The sequence below is a fragment of the Cherax quadricarinatus genome, chromosome 75, assembly GCF_038502225.1.
Source record: "Cherax quadricarinatus isolate ZL_2023a chromosome 75, ASM3850222v1, whole genome shotgun sequence".
Lineage (NCBI taxonomy): Eukaryota > Metazoa > Arthropoda > Malacostraca > Decapoda > Parastacidae > Cherax > Cherax quadricarinatus.
Window position 1 is genome coordinate 6724011 of NC_091366.1, and position 22704 is coordinate 6746714.

General features: G+C 37.2%; 1 protein-coding gene across 2 annotated transcripts in view; it reads left to right on the forward strand.

The window, feature by feature from the left end:
• The window catches only part of LOC128691773 (uncharacterized), a 54197-nt gene extending 33850 nt beyond the window's left edge, over positions 1-20347 (forward strand). For both annotated transcript variants that reach the window (XM_070100990.1, XM_070100989.1), the window contains exons 22-41: positions 500-608; positions 699-875; positions 972-1165; positions 1466-1658; positions 5198-5352; positions 7415-7607; positions 9472-9584; positions 9667-9886; positions 10699-10805; positions 10919-11033; positions 12291-12502; positions 14861-15047; positions 15596-15765; positions 16081-16187; positions 16607-16770; positions 17262-17383; positions 18239-18346; positions 18427-18585; positions 19065-19229; positions 20105-20347. In XM_070100990.1, the coding sequence (XP_069957091.1) occupies positions 500-608; positions 699-875; positions 972-1165; positions 1466-1658; positions 5198-5352; positions 7415-7607; positions 9472-9584; positions 9667-9886; positions 10699-10805; positions 10919-11033; positions 12291-12502; positions 14861-15047; positions 15596-15765; positions 16081-16187; positions 16607-16770; positions 17262-17383; positions 18239-18346; positions 18427-18585; positions 19065-19229; positions 20105-20269 (3135 nt within the window). In that variant the 3' untranslated portion in view covers positions 20270-20347. The remainder of the gene's footprint in view (positions 1-499; positions 609-698; positions 876-971; positions 1166-1465; positions 1659-5197; positions 5353-7414; positions 7608-9471; positions 9585-9666; positions 9887-10698; positions 10806-10918; positions 11034-12290; positions 12503-14860; positions 15048-15595; positions 15766-16080; positions 16188-16606; positions 16771-17261; positions 17384-18238; positions 18347-18426; positions 18586-19064; positions 19230-20104) is intronic.
• Positions 20348-22704: the final 2357 nt, after the last annotated feature.

The window sequence follows — 22704 nt, forward strand, 5'->3', positions numbered from 1 at the left end:
ATTGCTGCTCTAAAATGTACTTGGCAAAGTTTACTTGCAGTAATTTTTATTTTGACCATGAATATTTGAATTGGGCCAGAGTTCAAAAACTGGAAATAACTTTGTACTGGCTAATGCATTTTCTAGTACTTTAACTAAACTTTATAATTGTGCCTAGTTTTTGAGCTTAAACCCATAGCTATCTTGGCTGTAGTAACTACGAGCACATGGTTCACGATATAGAACATCATTGTAATTGCTAATAAATGCTTTGGTGAATTTGAAGTGAATTCAAACATTAGGGAAGCAGTAAGTTACTGAAAATATTGGACAAAGGTACTCAGTTCATTCTGAATATTAGTGGCAATTACAGTATGCAAGTTAGACCTAGTTAGATCATGAAGGGCTGCATTTACTTTTTTGTAATCCCAGTAGCTGTGGGGGGAAAAATGCCCTTTTATCTGCCTTTAACTTGGCAGAATTTTGATAACTTAAAATTACTGTACTTTTTTCTTCCTAGAATTGCCATAGCAGATTGACAATTGGCACACTCGATCTATCTGGGACATTAAATGGTATAAACCTCTCGACTGATCTAATGAGGCTAGATGAAGACTTTGAACATAAAGGTAAATAATTTTGTACCAATTGTAAATCAAAGCCCTTGACATATCATTCATACAAAGTGTTAAGTTGCTAATTTTATTTTTTTCTCGTAGGGCACCTTGTATTTGTATCAAATACAGTGGCAGAATCTATTTTCTTAAATAGCCACCTGAATGTAGATTCTCTAAATGGGTTTGATGTGAGAGAGACTGCAGAAAATATGGTAATAATGAATGAAGATGCCATAATATCCGGGTCATCTGGTCTTCAGCTAACTGGCACTGTCAGCAGTAAGAGTCTTTAATGTTTGTAATGAAATTAATTCACACATTAATGAAATTACATATTTACACTGGTTGCTCTGTATAACAAATTTTTCTTTTCAGTCACCACTCTCAATGTCAGTGGCACTATTGATGGTGTAAACCTGGAAGATCTGGTGAAGAGAGCTCTGCTGAAGTCTTCAGCATCACCCCAAGTAGTCACAGGACATGTCACAGTAACTGAGGGTGTCCATTTCAGCCAGCCACCTACACTGGACAAAGTCAATTCTAAGAACTGGGAGAAACACCTTAATGATGTAATTACTATATACTCTTTAAATTAATACACCTTTTGCAACAAAGCTGCAAATGTTAAGTGGTAAAAAAATCTTAACTTTGCCTAGGGTTAATTGTTACTTTCAGCATATCTTGCCTATCACGCACTTTGAAATTTTCTGCTATATTGCTATAACAAATTTCTTAAAAAAAAAAATTAGTAGTATTTCCTACTGTATGTATGTCATCTCCCACCAAGGCAGGGAGACTACAAAAATGAGTTTCACCATCATTCACACAAGTCTTTGCAGAGGTTAATACATCCATTTTAAAAATTTCAGGTTGTCTTAAAGAATTATAGTGGCATTATCAGTGGAACAAAGACATTCCATCAACCACTGAACATCCTTGGAAACTTTGACCCAGTTACCATCAATGGCATCAGAGTTGCTGATTTAGCATCCAGGTGTTTAACGAAATCAAGTGACCAAGTTATTTACAACCCTTACACTTTCAATTCCAGTATTAGTGTCTGTAAGTGAATTTGTTTCAAGTGTTCGTTTTGATAACTTGTGACCTTGATCCTTTAGAATATATGGATTTCTAATTATAATTTACCATTCTGTAAGTTTCGGTCGTATGTCTTATGAGCCAGTGTTTGACGTATATATATGCTCAAAAATTCTAGCTGCTTCAAATCTAGCAGGAAAGCTGGTAGGCCCACATGAGTGGATCTGTGGTCAGTGCACTAATATATATACACACACACACACATATATATATACACATATATACACACAAAAAACTTGCAGCAGGCGGTGCATAATGAGAAACTTTTTCTATTAAAGCGCCGACTGTGGTGTATTTTTGTGTAGTGTTCATGGTTGTATTCTCGTTTTCTTGGTCTCGTTTGATAGAATGGAAACCATATAGGAATAGAGGTAATTGTGATTGGTTTTTCTATGAAAAGAACCTTGAAATGGAGCTCAAAATAGTTTTTTTTTTTTTTGTGTGCTGATTAAAAGTAGCAAATGTTATTGTCCAATAAATGTCCAACTAGCCATTCTAATATGCAGTCATAAATGAGTTTACAATTACAATATTGCAATAGTCTGCGTAACAGTAAATTTTTTATTTTCCTCAGTCTGCCGTCTCACTGAGGCAGGGTAAATATTTATTCTTTTAATAAATATTCAAAATAGAAAGCAAGAGTAATATCAGAGGGGCTGGAGATAACTGATGAACAGTTACTTTTAGTTAGGAATGTCTGCACTGTTCATTCTAAACCCTATTTTGAAATTGGCATATTTTTTAATTTGCATGAAATTGGCCAAATTGTAAGTTTCTGACCATGTTATTAAGTTTAAATTAGTAAATGGGCAGTTTCTTGTACTCGATAAAACAAATGGCATTCTAAAATAGCAGTTTGATAGACTGGAACAATGGAATTAGCCAAAAATAGGGCTTGGTGGGTAAAATTGCAGATTCGTAAATATTGCCGAGGTTGCTAACTTCGCGAGGGTGTAATTCCATAAGTTTTCCCATCAAATTTCGTTCTTTCTAGAGTCATTAGCCTCTAGAAAAGATTATAATTTCATAAGATTTTTAATTTTTTGACACCAGGAGACTCTCAGAATCTGGGGTTGCGACAGTCTAAGGGTTGAGCATTAGTCTGCCTGAAATGAGTGCTAATTGCTCTTTGTGCTTTTTAGTATTTTGTGAACTACTGTATACTGCCAAAATTGTCAAAATTTAATTTGACTGAAGGTGAGAGTATTCTAGTAATGACTACATACTAAAATTAATATTCTAGTATCTTGAATGACTTTTTGGTTAACCTTTTAAAAATTCCCTTAATATCTTCCCCACTTCAAGGGGAGGGGGATGACACTGACAACTTGGGCAAGTAAAGAAAATTTGAGTAGACTGGAAAGTTCAAAATAGCACGAATGTCTTTTAACATGGCAGATGTATAGATCCTGCTACCGAATGACTCAAATGGCCCATTTGGGGGGGGGGGGGAACCTTGCTCGGTATAACTTAAGCTGTTACCTGAATGTTATTATTTTTTATTTTATTATCACACCGGCCGATTCCCACCAAGGCAGGGTGGCCCGAAAAAGAAAAACTTTCACCATCATTCACTCCATCACTGTCTTGCCAGAAGGGTGCTTTACACTACAGTTTTTAAACTGCAACATTAACACCCCTCCTTCAGAGTGCAGGCACTGTACTTCCCATCTCCAGGACTCAAGTCCGGCCTGCCGGTTTCCCTGAATCCCTTCATAAATGTTACTTTGCTCACACTCCAACAGCACGTCAAGTATTAAAAACCATTTGTCTCCATTCACTCCTATCAAACACGCTCACGCATGCCTGCTGGAAGTCCAAGCCCCTCGCACACAAAACCTCCTTTACCCCCTCCCTCCAACCCTTCCTAGGCCGACCCCTACCCCGCCTTCCTTCCACTACAGACTGATACACTCTTGAAGTCATTCTGTTTTGCTCCATTCTCTCTACATGTCCGAACCACCTCAACAACCCTTCCTCAGCCCTCTGGACAACAGTTTTGGTAATCCCGCACCTCCTCCTAACTTCCAAACTACGAATTCTCTGCATTATATTCACACCACACATTGCCCTCAGACATGACATCTCCACTGCCTCCAGCCTTCTCCTCGCTGCAACATTCATCACCCACGCTTCACACCCATATAAGAGCGTTGGTAAAACTATACTCTCATACATTCCCCTCTTTGCCTCCAAGGACAAAGTTCTTTGTCTCCACAGACTCCTAAGTGCACCACTCACTCTTTTTCCCTCATCAATTCTGATTCACCTCATCTTTCATAGACCCATCCGCTGACACGTCCACTCCCAAATATCTGAATACGTTCACCTCCTCCATACTCTCTCCCTCCAATCTGATATTCAATCTTTCATCACCTAATCTTTTTGTTATCCTCATAACCTTACTCTTTCCTGTATTCACCTTTAATTTTCTTCTTTTGCACACCCTACCAAATTCATCCACCAATCTCTGCAACTTCTCTTCAGAATCTCCCAAGAGCACAGTGTCATCAGCAAAGAGCAGCTGTGACAACTCCCACTTTGTGTGTGATTCTTTATCTTTTAACTCCACGCCTCTTGCCAAGACCCTCGCATTTACTTCTCTTACAACCCCATCTATAAATATATTAAACAACCACGGTGACATCACACATCCTTGTCTAAGGCCTACTTTTACTGGGAAAAAATTTCCCTCTTTCCTACATACTCTAACTTGAGCCTCACTATCCTCGTAAAAACTCTTCACTGCTTTCAGTAACCTACCTCCTACACCATACACTTGCAACATCTGCCACATTGCCCCCCTATCCACCCTGTCATACGCCTTTTCCAAATCCATAAATGCCACAAAGACCTCTTTAGCCTTATCTAAATACTGTTCACTTATATGTTATTAACCTATACTAAATTTTCAAATAGTGATTGCTATCCATTCTTGCATAATTTAAAAACGAATGGTGTGGATCTTGCTGATACGACGGTGCATATTCTGACAGGCCATGCTATGTTATAGGCCAGAGCTAATAGTACATTCAGTAAATGTAATGACTCATAGTAGGCATCCCTTATTGTGCATTCTTGCTGTAGTCTGTAACTTTCCATGTTTACCTTCTTGGTTCTTGCCTTTGTTGTTCTTCGTTGGTGACTTTCTTTAGGAATACTTTACCTGTTAATCTAAAACTTCCTACATTTTTTCCATCTGTTTTTTCCTCTCCCACTAATTCCACCTTCATGTTGCTGCTACTGCCTTGGCTAGAAAATCCTTGTACATAATTTTTACTTGAAGGGTTGGGATGCTTTTCTATGTAAAACGAATTTTGGTTCTCTAGATTGCCTTATGGTAGAATGACTAGGGGGCAACATGTTGGGTATCTGACTTGACCCAAGCAGTAAGTGTAGTGTTCTTGAATAGATAACTCTTGGCTTGAAAGGTTCAGTAAAATTAACCTTGAATGGACCATAGTATTTTTCACCCTCTAAATTGAATTTTCCTTTCTTTGCAGCCTACTTGTCCTCTCCTGTCATAGATGGTGTCAACATGAGCAATATATTACTAATTGACCAAGCTGGTAATCTGGGTGGTACAGCAGTCTTCATGTCAGACACCACCTTCATTGGTGATGTAACTTCAGCACACAATCTGCTTGGTTGTGATGAGGCAAGTGGTGTGAACTTTTTTCAATTTCCACTTCATTCTGGAACTTTAAAGTTTGCTATATGAATCAATATTAAATACTTGACAATGAAGGCAATGCTAGCTGTAAAATGTCTCTTCTGTATTTTAAGTTTCCTCCTTCACTGTTAGTTGATCCAGATAGAACCTCCCAGTTTTTGCCGGTAGTGGACTTTTGTTGTGGAATTTACTTGTATGAATTTTTCACCATCCATCCCAAAAAGTAGGTCTAGATGCTAGAACCAAAGGTTATTCTAATGCAAAAGAAAAACCAGCAGTACTTAGCAAAATGGTGCCAATTTTATATTTATAAAATTCTTTACCAACAGTTAGCAACTGGTAGTCCTTGGAAGCTGTTCCATACTATATTTTAATACTTTATTTATGGCTTAAGTTAAAAAAAAAAAAATTGCATTGAGGCAGTGTTGAGACCAGAGGATCCATGTGACCAGTTAATATTTTTTCACATTGCTGCTTTACAGGATATAAAGTAAAGGCCCATAGTATGCACATTTTGGTCAGCACTTGTCTAGCTTTGAACTTGTTTAATACAATATTGTCCAGGTTTTGAAAATTTTTTAATTAACACATTAATAGTTTCTCACTAACATAGTGGCCCAATAAAATAACTTTCGTAATTATTCACTCCATCACTCGTACCAGAGGCATGCTTACACTACTTATAAAACTGCAACCTTAACCCTCCTTTAGAGTGCAGGCACTGTACTTTCCATCTCCTGGACTGAAGTCCAGCCTGCAGGATTCCCTACATTCCTCCATAAATATTACCCTGCTCACTCCAGCAGCAGTCCTAAAAACCAGTCTCCAATCACTCCTACCAAAAATACTTCCTGGAAGTCCAAACCCCTCACCCAACCTTTCAACAACCCCCCCCCCCCTTGTCCCTCAACCTTTCCCAGGCTGACCCTTACCCTACCTTCCCTCCACTTTTCAGATTTATACACAAGTAATTCTATTTACTTCCTTCCTCTACATGTCCAAACCACCTCAATAACCCCTCCTTGGCCCTTTGAATAAGTTTTGGTAATCCTGCACCTCCTCCTAATCTCCAAACTACAGATTCTCTATTATATTCACACCACACATTGCCCTTAGACACATCTCCACTGCCTCCAGCCTTCTTGTTGCCAGTCTCCATCTGTACTTTACACAAATATAAGAGCATTGATATAACTATACTCTTACATTCCCCTCTTTACTTCCATGGATAGTTTTCTCCTCGCCAGTGCACCAATTGGCATGTTTTACCTTGTAAATTCTGATTTGCCTAATCTTTCATAAACACATCTGGCAACACTTCCACTCCCAAATCTGGAAGCATTCACTTGTCCTCCAATCTGATGTACAATCTTTTGTAATCTAATTTTTATTATTGCTTTCCTATATTCACTTAATTTCCTACCAGACTCTTCCACTAACCTTTGCAATTTGTTCAGAATTTCCCAAAGCAGTGTCATCAGCAAAGAACTGTGACAACTCTCACTTTTAGAATCAGTCTTTTAACCCTACACCTCTTGCCAGCACCTGAACATTCACTTCTCACAACCTCATCTATAAATATATTGAACAACCAGTGATGTCACATCCCTGTCCAAGGCCTACTTTTACTGGGAAATCTTCCTCTCCTACATACTCTAACCTGAGCCTCACTATCCTCATAAACTCTTCACTGCTTTCAATAACTTGCCTAATTTAAAGGTCTGGCAAAAAAATTTAAATCTAGTAATTCATCTCCATAATCAGAATAAATTTCATAGGCAGGCATATGGAAAAAGCATGTCACTAGTGCTGCCTTGGGCCTAATGGTATCATGCAAGCATGTAGTACTTGTATTCTAATAGTATTAAATGGCATGAATTCTGGTAAATTGTGCTAGGCATGTAGCAGCCAAATGGCAAATGAAAGTTGAAGACTACAATTGTTGCTTCAAAGTTTTAGGTTTATGGAAATTTGTGAAGATAATTTATACTGTTCTTATTTTCATAATTTTTCCCTTGTATTTTCTAAACATTTTAAATTTTAACAGCTGAACAAAAGACCAATCATAAGGGACCAGTATGGCAATATAAACATCCATGAATCAATAAGGATTGAGGACTTGAGTCTATCCGGCACTGTAATCTCTGAAGCTGCTGTGATGGCAGGGACTACACAGAAAATAAACTTGGATCACTTTCTAGATTCTCTAGTTTTAAAATCTGTTCCTCAAGAAATTTATGGTTAGTATTATAATTTCTGAATAAATTTCTTGGTTCTAAATATTAAACTTCCCCACCAGATACTCTTATAAAATGCATAAAATAGGGAAATGCCTAAGTATTCATGAAGTGTGGAGATAATGTAGCAAAGTATACAGATGGTGACATTACCAAACTGTCTTCACTGCTTAAAACTTGTGCCAAATAAACTCTGAAGAGTAAGGGCAAAATACGAGGACTTTTGGCTGAATGGACTATAAAAAAAAATTCACACCAACTAAAGTTTTGGTTCAACCTGTACCATTTAGTCTATGGCCGTTCAGACCAAAATGTCATCAGGACTCTCCTGTGTAGATTTTGTAAATACTGCAGTCTTGTTTGTCATAACTGCATTGACCCTTTGACTGTCGTGGCCGTATATATGTCTTACGAGGTACCGTGTTTGACGTATATGTATTCGTAAATTCTAGCAGCTTCAAATCAAGCAGGAGAAAGCTGGTAGGCCCACATGAGAGAATGGATCTGTGGTCAGTGTGCACCATATAAAAAAAATCCTGGAGCACTCAGTGCATAATGAGAAAAAAAAAAAAAAACTGACCGGGTTTTTTTTTAATTGCCGACTTTGTGGTCTATTTTCGTATAGTATTTATGGTTGTATTCTAGTTTTCTTGGTCTCATTTGATAGAATGGAAAATATATTAGAGAAATAGAGGTGATTTTGATTAATTTTACTATAAAAAGAACCTGGAAAAGGAGCACCAAGTACGGGAAATGTTTGATTTTTTGCCGATGTTCAAAAGTAAACAAATAATGTCATTGTCCAATATATGTCCAAATATGCGTTCTTATATGCAGTCATGAATGGGCCGATGTAATTTTTACAATTATTACAGTAGTCTGCATAACAGTAATTCTTCTATTTTTGTTTGAATAAAATTTCAAAATAAAAAGCAAGAGTAATATCAGAGGGGCTCGAGACATGACTGATGAACAAAGAAAATGTTATTTTAGAGCCAGGAATGTCTGCATTGTTCATTCTGGTCCTTATTTTGAAATTGTCATATTTTTTAATTTTCGTGAAATTGGCCAAATTGCAAATTTCAAATGGGCAGTTTCTTGTACTAAATTGATAGAAAAAAAAAAATGGCGTTCTGAAGAAATAGCAGTTTGGTTGACTGGAATAATGGAATTAGCCCAAAATAGGGTTCAAAGTGGGCAAAATCGCCGCTTTGTAAATATCGCTGAGGTTGCTAACTTTGCGAGAGCGTAATTCAGTCAGTTTTCCATCAAATTTCGTTTTTTTGGCGTCTTTACAATCGGGAAAATTCTCTATCATTTCATAATTTTTTTTTTTTAATTTTGCGACGCCAGGAGACTCCTCAGGATTGGGGGTTGCGGCAGTCAAGGGGTTAGAGAAAAACTAAATACTGAGGATTTCAGGTTGTACCTTCTGCAAATTCTTCATAGTTTGGTATTGCCCAGTTGTGGCTTTGTGGATAACTGACACTATTGCCATTCCATATGGCAGGAAAAAGAATCATAAGCCCCCTTTAAAGGTTAGTTTTCCATGATAGTTGGCAAACATTACCTCTAAGCTACCCATGCCACTTGGTTTAGTATGGTAATTTAATGGATTTTGTAAATACTGGTTTAAGACTTCAGAATGGCTACTAGGGAATATTTCTACTGGACTAAAGCAGTGTTATAGGCTCTGTAATAATGAACTTGAATAGCTGTACTAATTGGCTTTAATTAAACTAATCACTTAACAAGATCATAGTTACTTTCATAGCAATTTGGTGTCGATAGCTTGTTAGGGTAATATGCATCAGTGGTAATGTATCTGGTCACTGTATGGTATTAAACAATTTTTTCCCCCAAACAGGCACTGTAGAATTTCTTGGCGATGTTAATGTAAGTTCTATGACGGTGAACACGATTAATGATGTGAATATTGTGGAGCTGTACAGGGACAGTGTTATGGATGATGAAGATACTGTAAGTAAAATCTAGTTAACTGGAATGTTGAAAAAAAACATTTCCAGTTGCAACAAATTTTAAGCAAGTTTTTATTTGGCAGGTTATAACTTGCAACTTGGAGTTCAGCAACCCACTGACAGTTAACAATTTAGTAGTTGAGACATCAATATTGGGAAAGTCTGGCAGTGGTGTCTTGGTCAATGGTGTCAACATTGCATATCTACAAACACAAGCTGTTCTTGATAATGAAGATACATTTATCATTGTGGGTGATAAGACTTTCCATAATGGATTTTCCACTGACAACCTTATGGTGAACAGTAAGTATGTTTGACATTTATATTCAGCATGTATATTGTCACACTAGGTAACTTTTCCATGCCTACTATTGCCATTAGTCCATAAAGGTCTTTCAGCTGAATTAGCGAATTATACATAAAATTACCAGTTAGGGCAAAATCTTAATTGGTGCTTAATTTGTATAATTTTTTTCTGGACTGATTTACTGTTCAGTTTTGTGTTAACCTTCCAAATGTAATTAGTATTAACAAGACCACATATTTGAGCTTTCAGTGGTAGTACATAAAATTCTCAATTTCAAGCTTTGTAGGCAGATATGGTCCACTTCCACCCATGCCCAAATGTGCTAATGAAATGTTAAGTTCATCACTAATTTGCAGTTTGAACTTTGTGTAAGCAATATTTTTTTCAGCTGCACTGAAGCTATGAATGGAAATACCAATTTCATAAGTAATAGCAATTAAAACTCTCCCTTATCCTTGCCTAGTTAATCCTTAATGCCCTCCTTTAACATTTTCATATTGGTATAAAAGTTACCCCCCCTCCCCATTCCTTGAAGTTTCGTCCTAAATTCTGGACTATTTCTTACCCCTAGTATACTGAACTTAACAGTTGCTTTAAAAATTTAATTACCATAACTTTCCTGACTGCAAGCCACATTTAGTGGCTCTTGTACACGTTTGTGAAACGTAATTCTTAATTTGCTCAATACTTGGAGAATGGCAATTTTTGCTTTAAAATGGTTTTTTGGTCAGATCCATAATTTAACTATGCTTGCATATACTAATGAAGTTTAATGAATAGTTTAAATTTTGCTTCTAATTGTCTTCAGAGACTCTAGGGGGTGTAGCAGTGAATGATTTGGTGGCCTTCCCCAATGCAAGAAACTTGTCTGAAGTAGTCTTTAATGCTCCCATTATGATACGTGGCAACCTGAATGTAAGTCTGTAATAGGTTAAATAGACTTTTGATGCACAAATGAAAATTTGATTACATTTAATGCAGTGCTCTTTATTCAGTTTAGCAATATTTATTCTGCATTTTGATTTCAGGTGTCAGGCTTGCTGGATGGCATTAATCTTGCTGATGTGATGAGAAATAGGGTAACTCTCGATGGGTCACACACACTGTTGGGTGCCTGTAAATTTGATGCTATTAATGTGGAAGGCAAGTGTTTAAAAAGCTGAATTGTTCTGTGCCAAATTAGTTTTGGTATTTATGGCTTACTCAATTTTTTACACAAGTTTAACTGTTATTGCTCCTGGCATGCTATTTGCTCTTTTTATGCCTTAACACTTAAAATGTAAAGTATGAGATATAGTAGTATATTAGAACTACTTTCTTCGCTAAGGGCAAACTAGAGTATGTTCTAAAAGGAGAACCTGAAGTTGGACCTTTGAAAAGGCTAGAATAACAAATACTGACTCTGCACAGTCCACGAATGTGAACCAGCATATTGTACAGATGATTTAGTAGACTTGTAATAAAATAGGGACAAAGCCACCGTTTCAAACTTTTTTTTTTATGTAGTTAAATGAAAATTTGTTGAAAGGTGTAAAAGCTTGCTAGACTTCTCATGAAGATGAACCATAGTATTTTAATACAGAAATAGATAATTTCACTGTGGCCTAGTAGGTAAGCTCTTGATTCACATGCTTAGGGTCTGGGTTCAGTTACTGGCAAGGGTGGATACACTGGGAGTTTCCTTGCACATGTTAATGTTCACCCATCGGTAAAATGAGTGCCTGGGTGTTATTTGGCTAGTGTGGGTCACAGCCTAGGACCAAATAGACCTAATTTGCCCAAAATGATCTGCCTAAGAAGCTGCTTTCTGTATGTCAAATGTTGGCTAGGCCTGTATACCTTATGCATATACTTGAATACCCTTTAGTAAAATAACCACCTACAGTAAGTGAACATTGATAATGCAGTTTACTTCCTTCTTGTGGAAATTAATTGCCTAATAGATTGGTTTGTTTTAATTGGCTTTTCATAGTACTTTTATTACTTGATTGGCTTCTGAACTTGTACTGAAACGTTGTTGCAAAAAAGTTTGTGCTTCACCAATTTCTTAATTGGTGCCCCCTCGCCCCCCTATTTCTAGTTACATACATCAGTTGGTAGTGCACTGTTCACAGGTGTGGGGTTTGATCCCCAGTACAGGTGGAAACTTCATTTTCCTAGATACTTGTCCCTATTCGCCTAGCAGTAAGTAGGTACCTGGGTGTTGGCAAAAAATGGCGGGTTGAATCCTGGGAACAAAATTAACGTAATTTGCAGTTTTCTATATAGTATTGTCAGCTGGGTCTGTTGTACCGTGTACTTTTGGATATATAAAAATATTTACTACTAGAAGCTTGAATTACTTTAACAGCTTAATTTATCTGTATTAGTGAATTGAAGGTATTTTTTATACTTTACCAGGTAACATTGAAGTGGAGAAGATTAATGATGTGGTAATAGCAAACCTTGTTAGAAAAGTTGCTCCAACACAAATTATCAGTGGCCACAAGACTTTTGGTGGTGGTCTCACTGTTAATGGAGAAATAAATGCCACTGTGTTGAATGGCATCTACATCAAACAACTAAAGAACATTGTAAGGACAGACAAGGACTATAATATAACTCATCCAGTTGTAAGTAAAATTTGTTTTATTTTACTTGTAAAGCTGGGCATGATAGTCTCATTTTTGCCTGTCAAATTCACTTTTACACTATCTTTAAATTGCCTAAATTTTTTACTCTTTAAAAAAAAATTGCAAGAATGTTAGTGGTTTTCTTAAGGTTACATTAGTTTATGCTAGTTTCGTTACTTTAAGGCCAGCTTACTTGAGATTGGGTTGTCACGGCTCTTGAAACCAATTAATGTAGGACAGGTTATGACTAGTTTGTTGCACTCTTGCATGGTGGCAAATTTTCTAGTACTTTCTAGAGGCATACCTCACTGCAGCAAATAGTTGTGCTTGCAGAAAATCTTTATTTACATTTAGTGCTCTAGTGTACCTAGTTTCCGAGACTTTTACAATTTTTTAATTTGCCGTACAAATTTTAAGACATTTAAAGTATGTATTAATTATTTTTTGTAGTTTGTATTTCATGCTACTGAATATTGGACCCAGCACTAAATTTCCCTAAAGTTTGCATATTGCAATGCACCAGTAATAAAAAGGGCATGAACTATTTTGGCCAGTGTATTCTCTAAAGCACAGGTAGGTTCTAGGGAGGGGGGGGGGGGCAGAGGGAAAATAAACCAGCTAGGGTTCTGTTATTTTCTAAGTTTGAGAAGCTTAAATTGGTTTGTGCACCATGCCCAGATATGTACACCTTACAGAAATATTTAGTGTCTTGTAAGGATTGAGCAGACCAATTTCTTAACCACCCTGCTGGGAGGTTCTTTGCCACCCTTACTATAGCTTGACAGACTGGAATAAATTTTAAATTTGCCCACTGGTTAGGCCTTAATTTTGAAAATCATTGGGATGCATATAGGAATTTAACTAGGAAGGTGGGGGAACAAAGATAATTGACATTAATAATTTACTAATGCTGTATAACTGTGCTGATCATTCTAGAATTTAATTTGAGTGACAAAGTATGTACTCCCAAAGGAAGTTTGTAAAACTTGCAGAGTAAAATTGGAATTTTTCTTGCTTTCATTCTTGAATAGTTAAAGGGATTGCAGACATTACCAATAATTTAGATGCTTAAGTGAATCTGAGTGAATTTCAATAAATTTTCCAGACTAGCATTCTTGTCTGCCTTTAAAAAGTTATTAGGGTATATAAGTGAAAGTGACTTTGCACATCTGGATCTGAAAGTTCATTATCCAGCTTGTACATTTTCTTGCTGTTATTTTTGTTCAATCCCTAATTACTTGCTAGTTTTATGTACTTTAAATGCATGGTTTATAAAAGGTGTGTGTGTAAGTGTGTGTGTGTAAGTGTGTGTGTGTAAGTGTGTGTGTGTGTGTAAGTGTGTAAGTGTGTAAGTGTGTGTGTGTGTGTGTGTGTGTGTAAGTGTGTGTGTGTGTGTGTGTGTGTGTGTAAGTGTGTGTGTGTAAGTGTGTGTGTGTGTGTGTGTGTGTGTGTGTGTAAGTGCATGTGTGTAAGTGTGTGTGTGTAAGTGTGTGTGTGTGTGTGTGTGTGTGTGTGTGTGTGTGTGTGTAAGTGTGTGTGTGTAAGTGTGTGTGTAAGTGTGTGTGTAAGTGTGTGTGTAAGTGTGTGTGTAAGTGTGTGTGTAAGTGTGTGTGTAAGTGTGTGTGTAAGTGTGTGTGTAAGTGTGTGTGTAAGTGTGTGTGTAAGTGTGTGTGTAAGTGTGTGTGTAAGTGTGTGTGTAAGTGTGTGTGTAAGTGTGTGTGTAAGTGTGTGTGTAAGTGTGTGTGTAAGTGTGTGTGTAAGTGTGTGTGTAAGTGTGTGTGTAAGTGTGTGTGTAAGTGTGTGTGTAAGTGTGTGTGTAAGTGTGTGTGTAAGTGTGTGTGTAAGTGTGTGTGTAAGTGTGTGTGTAAGTGTGTGTGTAAGTGTGTGTGTAAGTGTGTGTGTAAGTGTGTGTGTAAGTGTGTGTGTAAGTGTGTGTGTAAGTGTGTGTGTAAGTGTGTGTGTAAGTGTGTGTGTAAGTGTGTGTGTAAGTGTGTGTGTAAGTGTGTGTAAGTGTGTGTGTGTGTAAGTGTGTGTGTGTGTAAGTGTGTGTGTGTGTAAGTGTGTGTGTGTGTAAGTGTGTGTAAGTGTGTGTGTGTGTAAGTGTGTGTGTGTGTAAGTGTGTGTGTGTAAGTGTGTGTGTGTGTAAGTGTGTGTGTGTGTAAGTGTGTGTGTGTGTAAGTGTGTGTGTGAGAGTAAGTCTAAGTCTTGAAATACCTGGTGATAAAATCCCCAAACTTGAGATTTAAATATTAATGATCTGAAGTGGCTTAATTGTGCTTTTTGGTGTGATACTACTTGGTAAAGTATACAAACCATTATATGGTAGCAAGTCAGTTAAAGCATATTAACTTATTTCAGACATTTGAAGCTTCTGTCAGAACTTCATCATTAGTTGAAGTCAACGGTACAGTTAGCCAAGATTTGCATAGTCTTGACCAGAATATCTCTATTCTGAATTCTGAATTGGAGAATAGATATGAATACATAAAGGACTTACAAAATGAAATTGAAACTATAACAAGAGAAAATTATGCAGGAGCTAGAGGTGAGGATTGTTATGAAATGTACTATTTGTTGATGGAATAACCATAATGTAACCTGTAATGGTTTTCCTGTACTGTATGTACAGTAGAACTTTATTTTGTATGCCCTAGTTTGTATGTAAAACTAGTTAGTCTAAAATACATGTTTTATAAATTTTTTGATGTCTGGAATGGAATAATTGGATTTATTTCTTGTGGGAAATGTTAAAATAGGTTTTGTACATTTTTACAAACTAGGGCATACAAAAGCAGTTTCCCCTGTGCTAAAACTGGTTTCCCTCCCCCATCCCTTATGGAGTTTCCTTGTTAGAAAGGGTTATTTTGAGATTATTCTAGTCAGTTTTGTCCTGTGACCTTTTGAATGTCCAATTGTTTATGGATAGTAAACTTTTAGCACAGGCACTTGGTTTTTTTTTATATACTAGCCTTTCATTTAGAAGTCACTGCAAGTTCCTTTCCAGGTCTTTTAGCAGTTTAGCTTTGACAATCTTTAGTTACAATTTTATGCCTATCCTTGCCTATGTGCTTGACAGTTGTCTCCTTGTTGCAGCCATGTTTTTGGTTCTGGCCTACTTGGAAAAAGTTAACTATTATAAATTAAGGTACTTCGGAGGTATGAAGTTCATAACCGACTATAACCTTGAAGGTGGCAACACATTGTTGAGTGTGAAAAGCTGCGATAGGGATTGCGTGTGTGATGCAGAAACAAGGTTGTATAAGGTAAGTAATACAAACTTTGGTCAGAAAGAGGGCTGGATGTACACACTTGAGCTGCTGAACAAAAATTCCCTATCCAGAGCAGAATTGTCTAAAATAGTTTACTGTGCCAGGAGTCTTAACTTGCCTTGATAGCAATACTTAATCATTGAAGCATGTTGAGAATTTTACCGAGTTTTCTTAATAGCTAAAATATTGTAAAAAAAAAAAAATTACCTTTGCCTGCAGTTAGTTTGTACTTGTTCTAATGGAGTAGACAATTTTATCTAGCATAGCTAATTGTAATTGTTTAAGCAACTTTTAATTTTTATCTACTAGGTTAGCCAGACTGGTACTGTAGCAGAGGAGGCAAGCATAATATTCCCAGGATCAGTGTTCATCTTTGGCTGGCCAGCTATGAATCTTCAGATTACATTAACTTTAATGTGAGTTGCAGGTTAATATTACACTTGATAACTGCTGTTTCCATATTTTTTAGTTGTGGTAAAGTTAGTCTTTACTTTGTGTGAAGAAGCTTTGTGCTTTCTCACTGGTCAGGGGACATGAAAATTCAACCTGGTTTTCATGTGACCCTCCCCCTCCCCCCTCCCTCTCTTGCACCTTGACATATTTAAGGAAGCTCTGTACTAGTCTTGTACTGCCAAAATTTAATTCAGTAAGAACATTAAAAATTCAGACTAAAAGCTTTGCTTTTCAGTGAATTGAACTATCTAGTTAAGGCTTTATCAAATGTTAAAAATTGTCTAATAGGGTAATTGCAATGAAATGCATATTGGTAGTAGAGTATTATGAAATTTTATGATGCAAAGTTTTCAGGATTTTACTAAATGAATTTTATCCATAGCTGCCATCCAGAGGCATCTGTGGCTATTGAGGTGTCTAGTAATAGTGATGGCTACCTACATACTGTACTGAAGGCTCAAATGTCGCTGGGATTAGTAATAGATTCTGCAATGTTCATCGATGGAAGTGCTGCATATGTTGTAACCATAGCAATGTTTGAGGATGGTAAGACATTGCTTTGTAAAGTTTGCAAATATTGGTAAGCGAGGAAAGTAAAATTTGAGACTTGATTGTTTTATTGCAAGACAGATTCACTAGATAGCTTTATGTATAGCATCTTTTCAGTGAGCTGCCTTTAGCAGCTAAGGTTCAAAGTAGGAAATTGGGTGTTACTTCCACTTTTTTAATCTTGCATTTGGCAGTGTACCAATTGAATGCCAGAAAATTGATAGTGCACAGTGCTGTGATACTGAGGTCCATGATTGAATCCCCAGTATAAGTGGAAGCATCAGTTTCCTTACGACTAAAACTGTCCTTTTTTCACCTACTGGTAAAATGGGTACCTGGGCGTTAGCAGACTGTGGTTTGCATCCTGGGTACCAAATTGACCTAATTTGGCCAAAATGCTTTGTATAACAAGGGGGCTTCACATAGTTTCATTGATAACTAGGCTTGTATACCTTTTTACATATAATTGAAGAAATATTTACTTGCAGCCACAAACTCTACATCAGAGACAAGTATAACGACGCTGAAGTATAACAGCTACACCTCGAGCTTGAGTAAAGTGTGGGAAGAGAGGACCCACAGGAGTGCTGCAAAATTAGACTTGACCAAAGTAAGTAGCAAAATTGAATTTAAATACTTGTATAGGAAAATCTAGTTAACGGTAGTGGTTTAGTTTAAATAGTTTAAAATTTAAATATTCACATGGGATTTAACTGTAGGTAAAGTACAGTAGGACCCCTGTAACTGCAGGGGATGCATTCCCAGGACCTGCTGTGATACCAAAACCATGGATAGTAGCAAACCCTGTGTGCTATGCATACTTACTACAGTTTGATACTGATTTGTGCATAATTTAAGTGAAGTACTTCCAAGTGCTGGCAGTTCTTAAAAAGCTTAAGTTGTGAAGCAATTATGCAAATTTGAGTATTGACTGCAGTAAACAAAACTGCAGATACTGAATCTGTGGATGCAGGGGTATTAGCTTATGGTTAACTTTAAAAAAAAAAAAAAAAAAAAAAAAAAAAAAATTGTGCAGTTTGATTGGTCTTTAAATTGGTGCTGCATGGTATTAAATTTTCAATGTAATGCTTGAAATTGCACAACTGTAAGTTCATCATTGTCAGGACTGGTAATGGGAAACTGGGGAAGGGGGGGGGGGGGGAGGAGAAACACACCTTGTTGCCTGATTTTCATAATTCTCAAAGCTGTGTGGGTGTTGACTCCCCAAAAAAAAACCCTGCAGGTATGAAAGATATTGTACCCTTGGCTCAGTCTTAATTTAGGATATTGATGCACATTTTAAAGTTCCATTTTGTTGACGAATTGTATGCTTGAGCCAAACCGACTAATGTGAATTTTTTCCAGGCAGCATCTTAGTGCTGCAGTTTAATTAAAAGCATTAGTATTAAATATACTTTCAAGCCTTTCCTTTTTAGGTATTAAAGGGATTTTTTTATCTTTACAGATAAATGGAAATTGGTTTTTGCTAGTGGCTAATCAGTTGGGAACTGAAAATATAGATGTGTATACAGCTATATCAAAAGTGTACATTTGGGATAGTACTGGAGAGGAGGTATGTACTTTAAAAAATTTTTTTTTTTTTTTTTTATAAATAAAATTGCAGAATACTACCGTTCGTTTTATTCTTTGCAGTTTATATCGAAAGGAGAATACGTTGCGGATCACGTTACCTCTGGCATGTTTATGAAGTCTGTCCGGCCAGAAGAAGAAAATTTCTTTAGTTTAACACAACTTAAAGCTGCCAAATATCCAGTCTTTGAAGAAAACCTGGAATATACCAAAAAAGTACTAGTAAGTGAAATGCACGAATCACTCGCTCACATGTGTGCACTGTCCGAGTTTGGCCAGTGTATAGTAGTTTTTGTATATGCAGGTTATTTGTATAATTCTTCACAATGTTATGGGTTAATGTTCAAGTAAAATACTGTGGTAATTGCTATTGAGAAATCTTTAAGTTGTAGGTACCTATCTTTGGAGTAAAGCAGAATACTTCCCAGACACCCTTGTGGGTAAATTCTCTTATATAATTGAAGTGCTCAGTTTCAGTTTCTAAATGCAAATGATGCTGTAAATGGCTTGTGCATATTGATGCAAAGTATCATTTAGACTTAGAAATGTCTGTAAATTTGTTGGAATTACTGCTGCTTACTCCTGTGGAGAATATAGAAAAGGCAGGTAATTTGAGTTATGCCTCGATGTTAAGATTGCAAAGAAACCATGGTAGGGGTTAGGTAATTTAGGCATAATTTAATGTTCATGGTGTGTTGCAGGTTTTCAGATATAGCAATGAGACTGGGAGTTTTGCAGAATTTGAATCTTTGGACACATTTGGTGTTGTTGATCAAGCAACTCTGACAGTTGGCGAGAGTCTGTACTTGTTACTCTTGTCGCAAGTTGAGGAAAGACTGGATGTCTATGAATACTTTCCTCTAGAGGCAAGTTTAAATATTTGTTTATAGGAAATTTAAAAAGTTTAAAATCAATTAAGGCTTATTTTAATGAAATGGATACTGAGAATTAGCTTTTTTTTAAAGTTACATTCACTGATTTGTAGATTTTGGTTAACTTTGCTATTTATTACTTTTAATTAGTAATATACATGGGTTTAACTTTGTCTAGCACTAAGCCTTTTATTTGTTTTGGTAAGGATAAGCTGTCCATTTAATTTTCAGTGCTGTACTAATATTTTAAGCCTTCCTGTTTAAATAATTATAGTAGAAGGGTTAGGTAGACTGCTGAAGTTGAGGCAAAGTGGATATAGCAGTTGCTTTAAGAACTTGGTAAAGTACTGTCCTTGTAATTTACTGCCTGGCCATTTGTGTAGATCGGTAAAATTTGCAGCCACCAATATCAATTTAACTTAGAATTTTTCAAAATCTTTTAATTTATATTGGCTTTGATTAGTAATTTCATGGCATGTTGCATACATTTATTGTACTGCTGTAATTTTTTTTAGTTAGTTGTATTATTAAAACTAGGCACTAAACCATGAGGGTTCTAGGGCATTGCTGTATTGCAATGAAATGTTAAAATGCTTGTCAATTTAGCACATTTTAGGAACCTCTTGTGAAATGTAGGAATTTGACAACTGTAAGCATGTTGAAGATGGTTAAAAATTGCTGGTGAACATGGTAAAACATTTAGTGCTTTAGACTGAATAGTATTAATTTTGTAAATATTTATTTATAGCTTGTGATTGGCCATTAATATCTGGAAAGACTTCAACATTTGTTTAGAGGGGGCAGAAAGTTTAAAGAAAATAATTGAAAGGTTTACTTTCAAATGAGTAATGAATTTTTTCTTTTGGTAGGGGTTCAAGCTGTATCAAAAAGTTCGTGTTGCAAGGCCATACGCACTAGAGGTCGTGGAATTGCAAATGGAAACCTTCGTCTTGGTGTCTACATCGTTATCACAAGGCTTGCTCAAGCTGAAAGTAAACACAAAGGGTGTTGATGGAAGTCAAATTTTAGGGTGATGTTTTAACTTTTAATAGTTTAATGTATTTATTTATTATACAAGCATTTGATAGCTTTTATTAAAGTTACCCTCTTAATTATTTTTTACTTAAAATTCCTTAAATGTGCAGGAAGTCATTGAAATGACTAATTTTGAAAAAGAACAGAGGTGGAAAAATGTGAACTTGACACCTCAAAGGCAGAGGGACCAGACATCTGTGCATCCTTAGGGAGCAAAGATGCTGTGCCACTAACAAAGACCTTCAATACATCCAATGAAACTGGGGTAACTTCTTGAGGTATGGAAAAAATGGCAAATGTAGTCCCAATTTTTTAAAAGAAATAGACATGAGGCGTTAAACTACAGACCTGTTGCTAACATGTGTAGTATGCAAAGTTGTGTAGCACCTATAATTGACAACCAGCACACTTTCAGAGAAAGAAAATCCAGTGTTGCAAACCTACTGTCAACACACTTCCTCACAAGAGGTTACTGCAAAAGCTAGAGGATCAGGCACACGACAGGAAATGCACTGCAATGGATCAGAGAATACCTGACAGGGAGGCAACAAGTCAGTACATGAGGCATCAGTGGGCACCTGTGACAAGTGGGGTTCCACAGGGGTCCATCCTAGGACCTGTGCTGTTTTTGGTACATGTGAATGACATAATAGAAGGGATAGACTCGAGTGTCCTCATTTGCAGATATGTAGTTAATGAGCACCAAATTGGTGAAGGATCAGGCAGGACTAGACCTGGACAGGCTACAAGCCTGGTCCAGCAACTGACTCCTTTAATTTAACCCTGCCAAATGCAAAGTCATGAAGATTAGGGAAGGGCAAAAACTGCATACAGTATAGTCTAGGTGGCCAAAGACTGCAAACCTCACTCTAGGAAAAATATCTTTGGGGTGAGCACATCTGAGGCGCACATCAATCAGATAACTGCTGCAGCATAAAGGAGTCTGGCAAACCAAAGGATAGCGTTCCGATATCTCGGTAAGGAATCCTCCAAAACTCTGTACACAATTTACATCAGGCCTGTACTGGGGTATGCAGCACCAGTTTGGAATCCACACCTGGTCAAGCATGTCAACAAATTAGAAAAACTGCAAAGGTTTGTAACAAGATTAGTCCCAAGGGGGATTGTCCTACAAAGACAGGTTAAGGGATGTTAGGAAGTACGTAGTTTCTTCAGTAGTCGGGCAGTGGAATAGCCTAGAAAGTGATGTAGTGGAGGTGGGAACAGTACATAGTTTTAAGATGAGGCTTGATAAAGCTCGTGGAGCAGAGAGGGAGGACCCAGTAGCAATCAAGAGGTGGGGCCAGCAGCAGTGACTATCCCTGCAACCACAACAGGCAAGTGCATGCGTGTGCACCCCCCCCCCCCCTACCCCAATGACTATGAACATAAAATTTCCTATTAAATCTCAACCTAGTCCTAAGTTTGCCTGAGATACAATATAGGAACTTTAACTATCATGCCAACACAAAACCTCATTAATTTTGTAAATTTTTATATTCTTAACTACCTCACTATTGCACATTAATCATTTGCAACATAGAATAAGAATTATTAGTCTGCCCTAAGCACTTTTTGATTATAAAAATTATTTATTTTATTATTTTTTTTTATTATCACACCGGCCGATTCCCACCAAGGCAGGGTGGCCCGAAAAAGAAAAACTTTCACCATCATTCACTCCATCACTGTCTTGCCAGAAGGGTGCTTTACACTACAGTTTTTAAACTGCAACATTAACACCCCTCCTTCAGAGTGCAGGCACTGTACTTCCCATCTCCAGGACTCAAGTCCGGCCTGCCGGTTTCCCTGAATCCCTTCATAAATGTTACTTTGCTCACACTCCAACAGCACGTCAAGTATTAAAAACCATTTGTCTCCATTCACTCCTATCAAACACGCTCACGCATGCCTGCTGGAAGTCCAAGCCCCTCGCACACAAAACCTCCTTTACCCCCTCCCTCCAACCCTTCCTAGGCCGACCCCTACCCCGCCTTCCTTCCACTACAGACTGATACACTCTTGAAGTCATTCTGTTTCGCTCCATTCTCTCTACATGTCCGAACCACCTCAACAACCCTTCCTCAGCCCTCTGGACAACAGTTTTGGTAATCCCGCACCTCCTCCTAACTTCCAAACTACGAATTCTCTGCATTATATTCACACCACACATTGCCCTCAGACATGACATCTCCACTGCCTCCAGCCTTCTCCTCGCTGCAACATTCATCACCCACGCTTCACACCCATATAAGAGCGTTGGTAAAACTATACTCTCATACATTCCCCTCTTTGCCTCCAAGGACAAAGTTCTTTGTCTCCACAGACTCCTAAGTGCACCACTCACTCTTTTTCCCTCATCAATTCTATGATTCACCTCATCTTTCATAGACCCATCCGCTGACACGTCCACTCCCAAATATCTGAATACGTT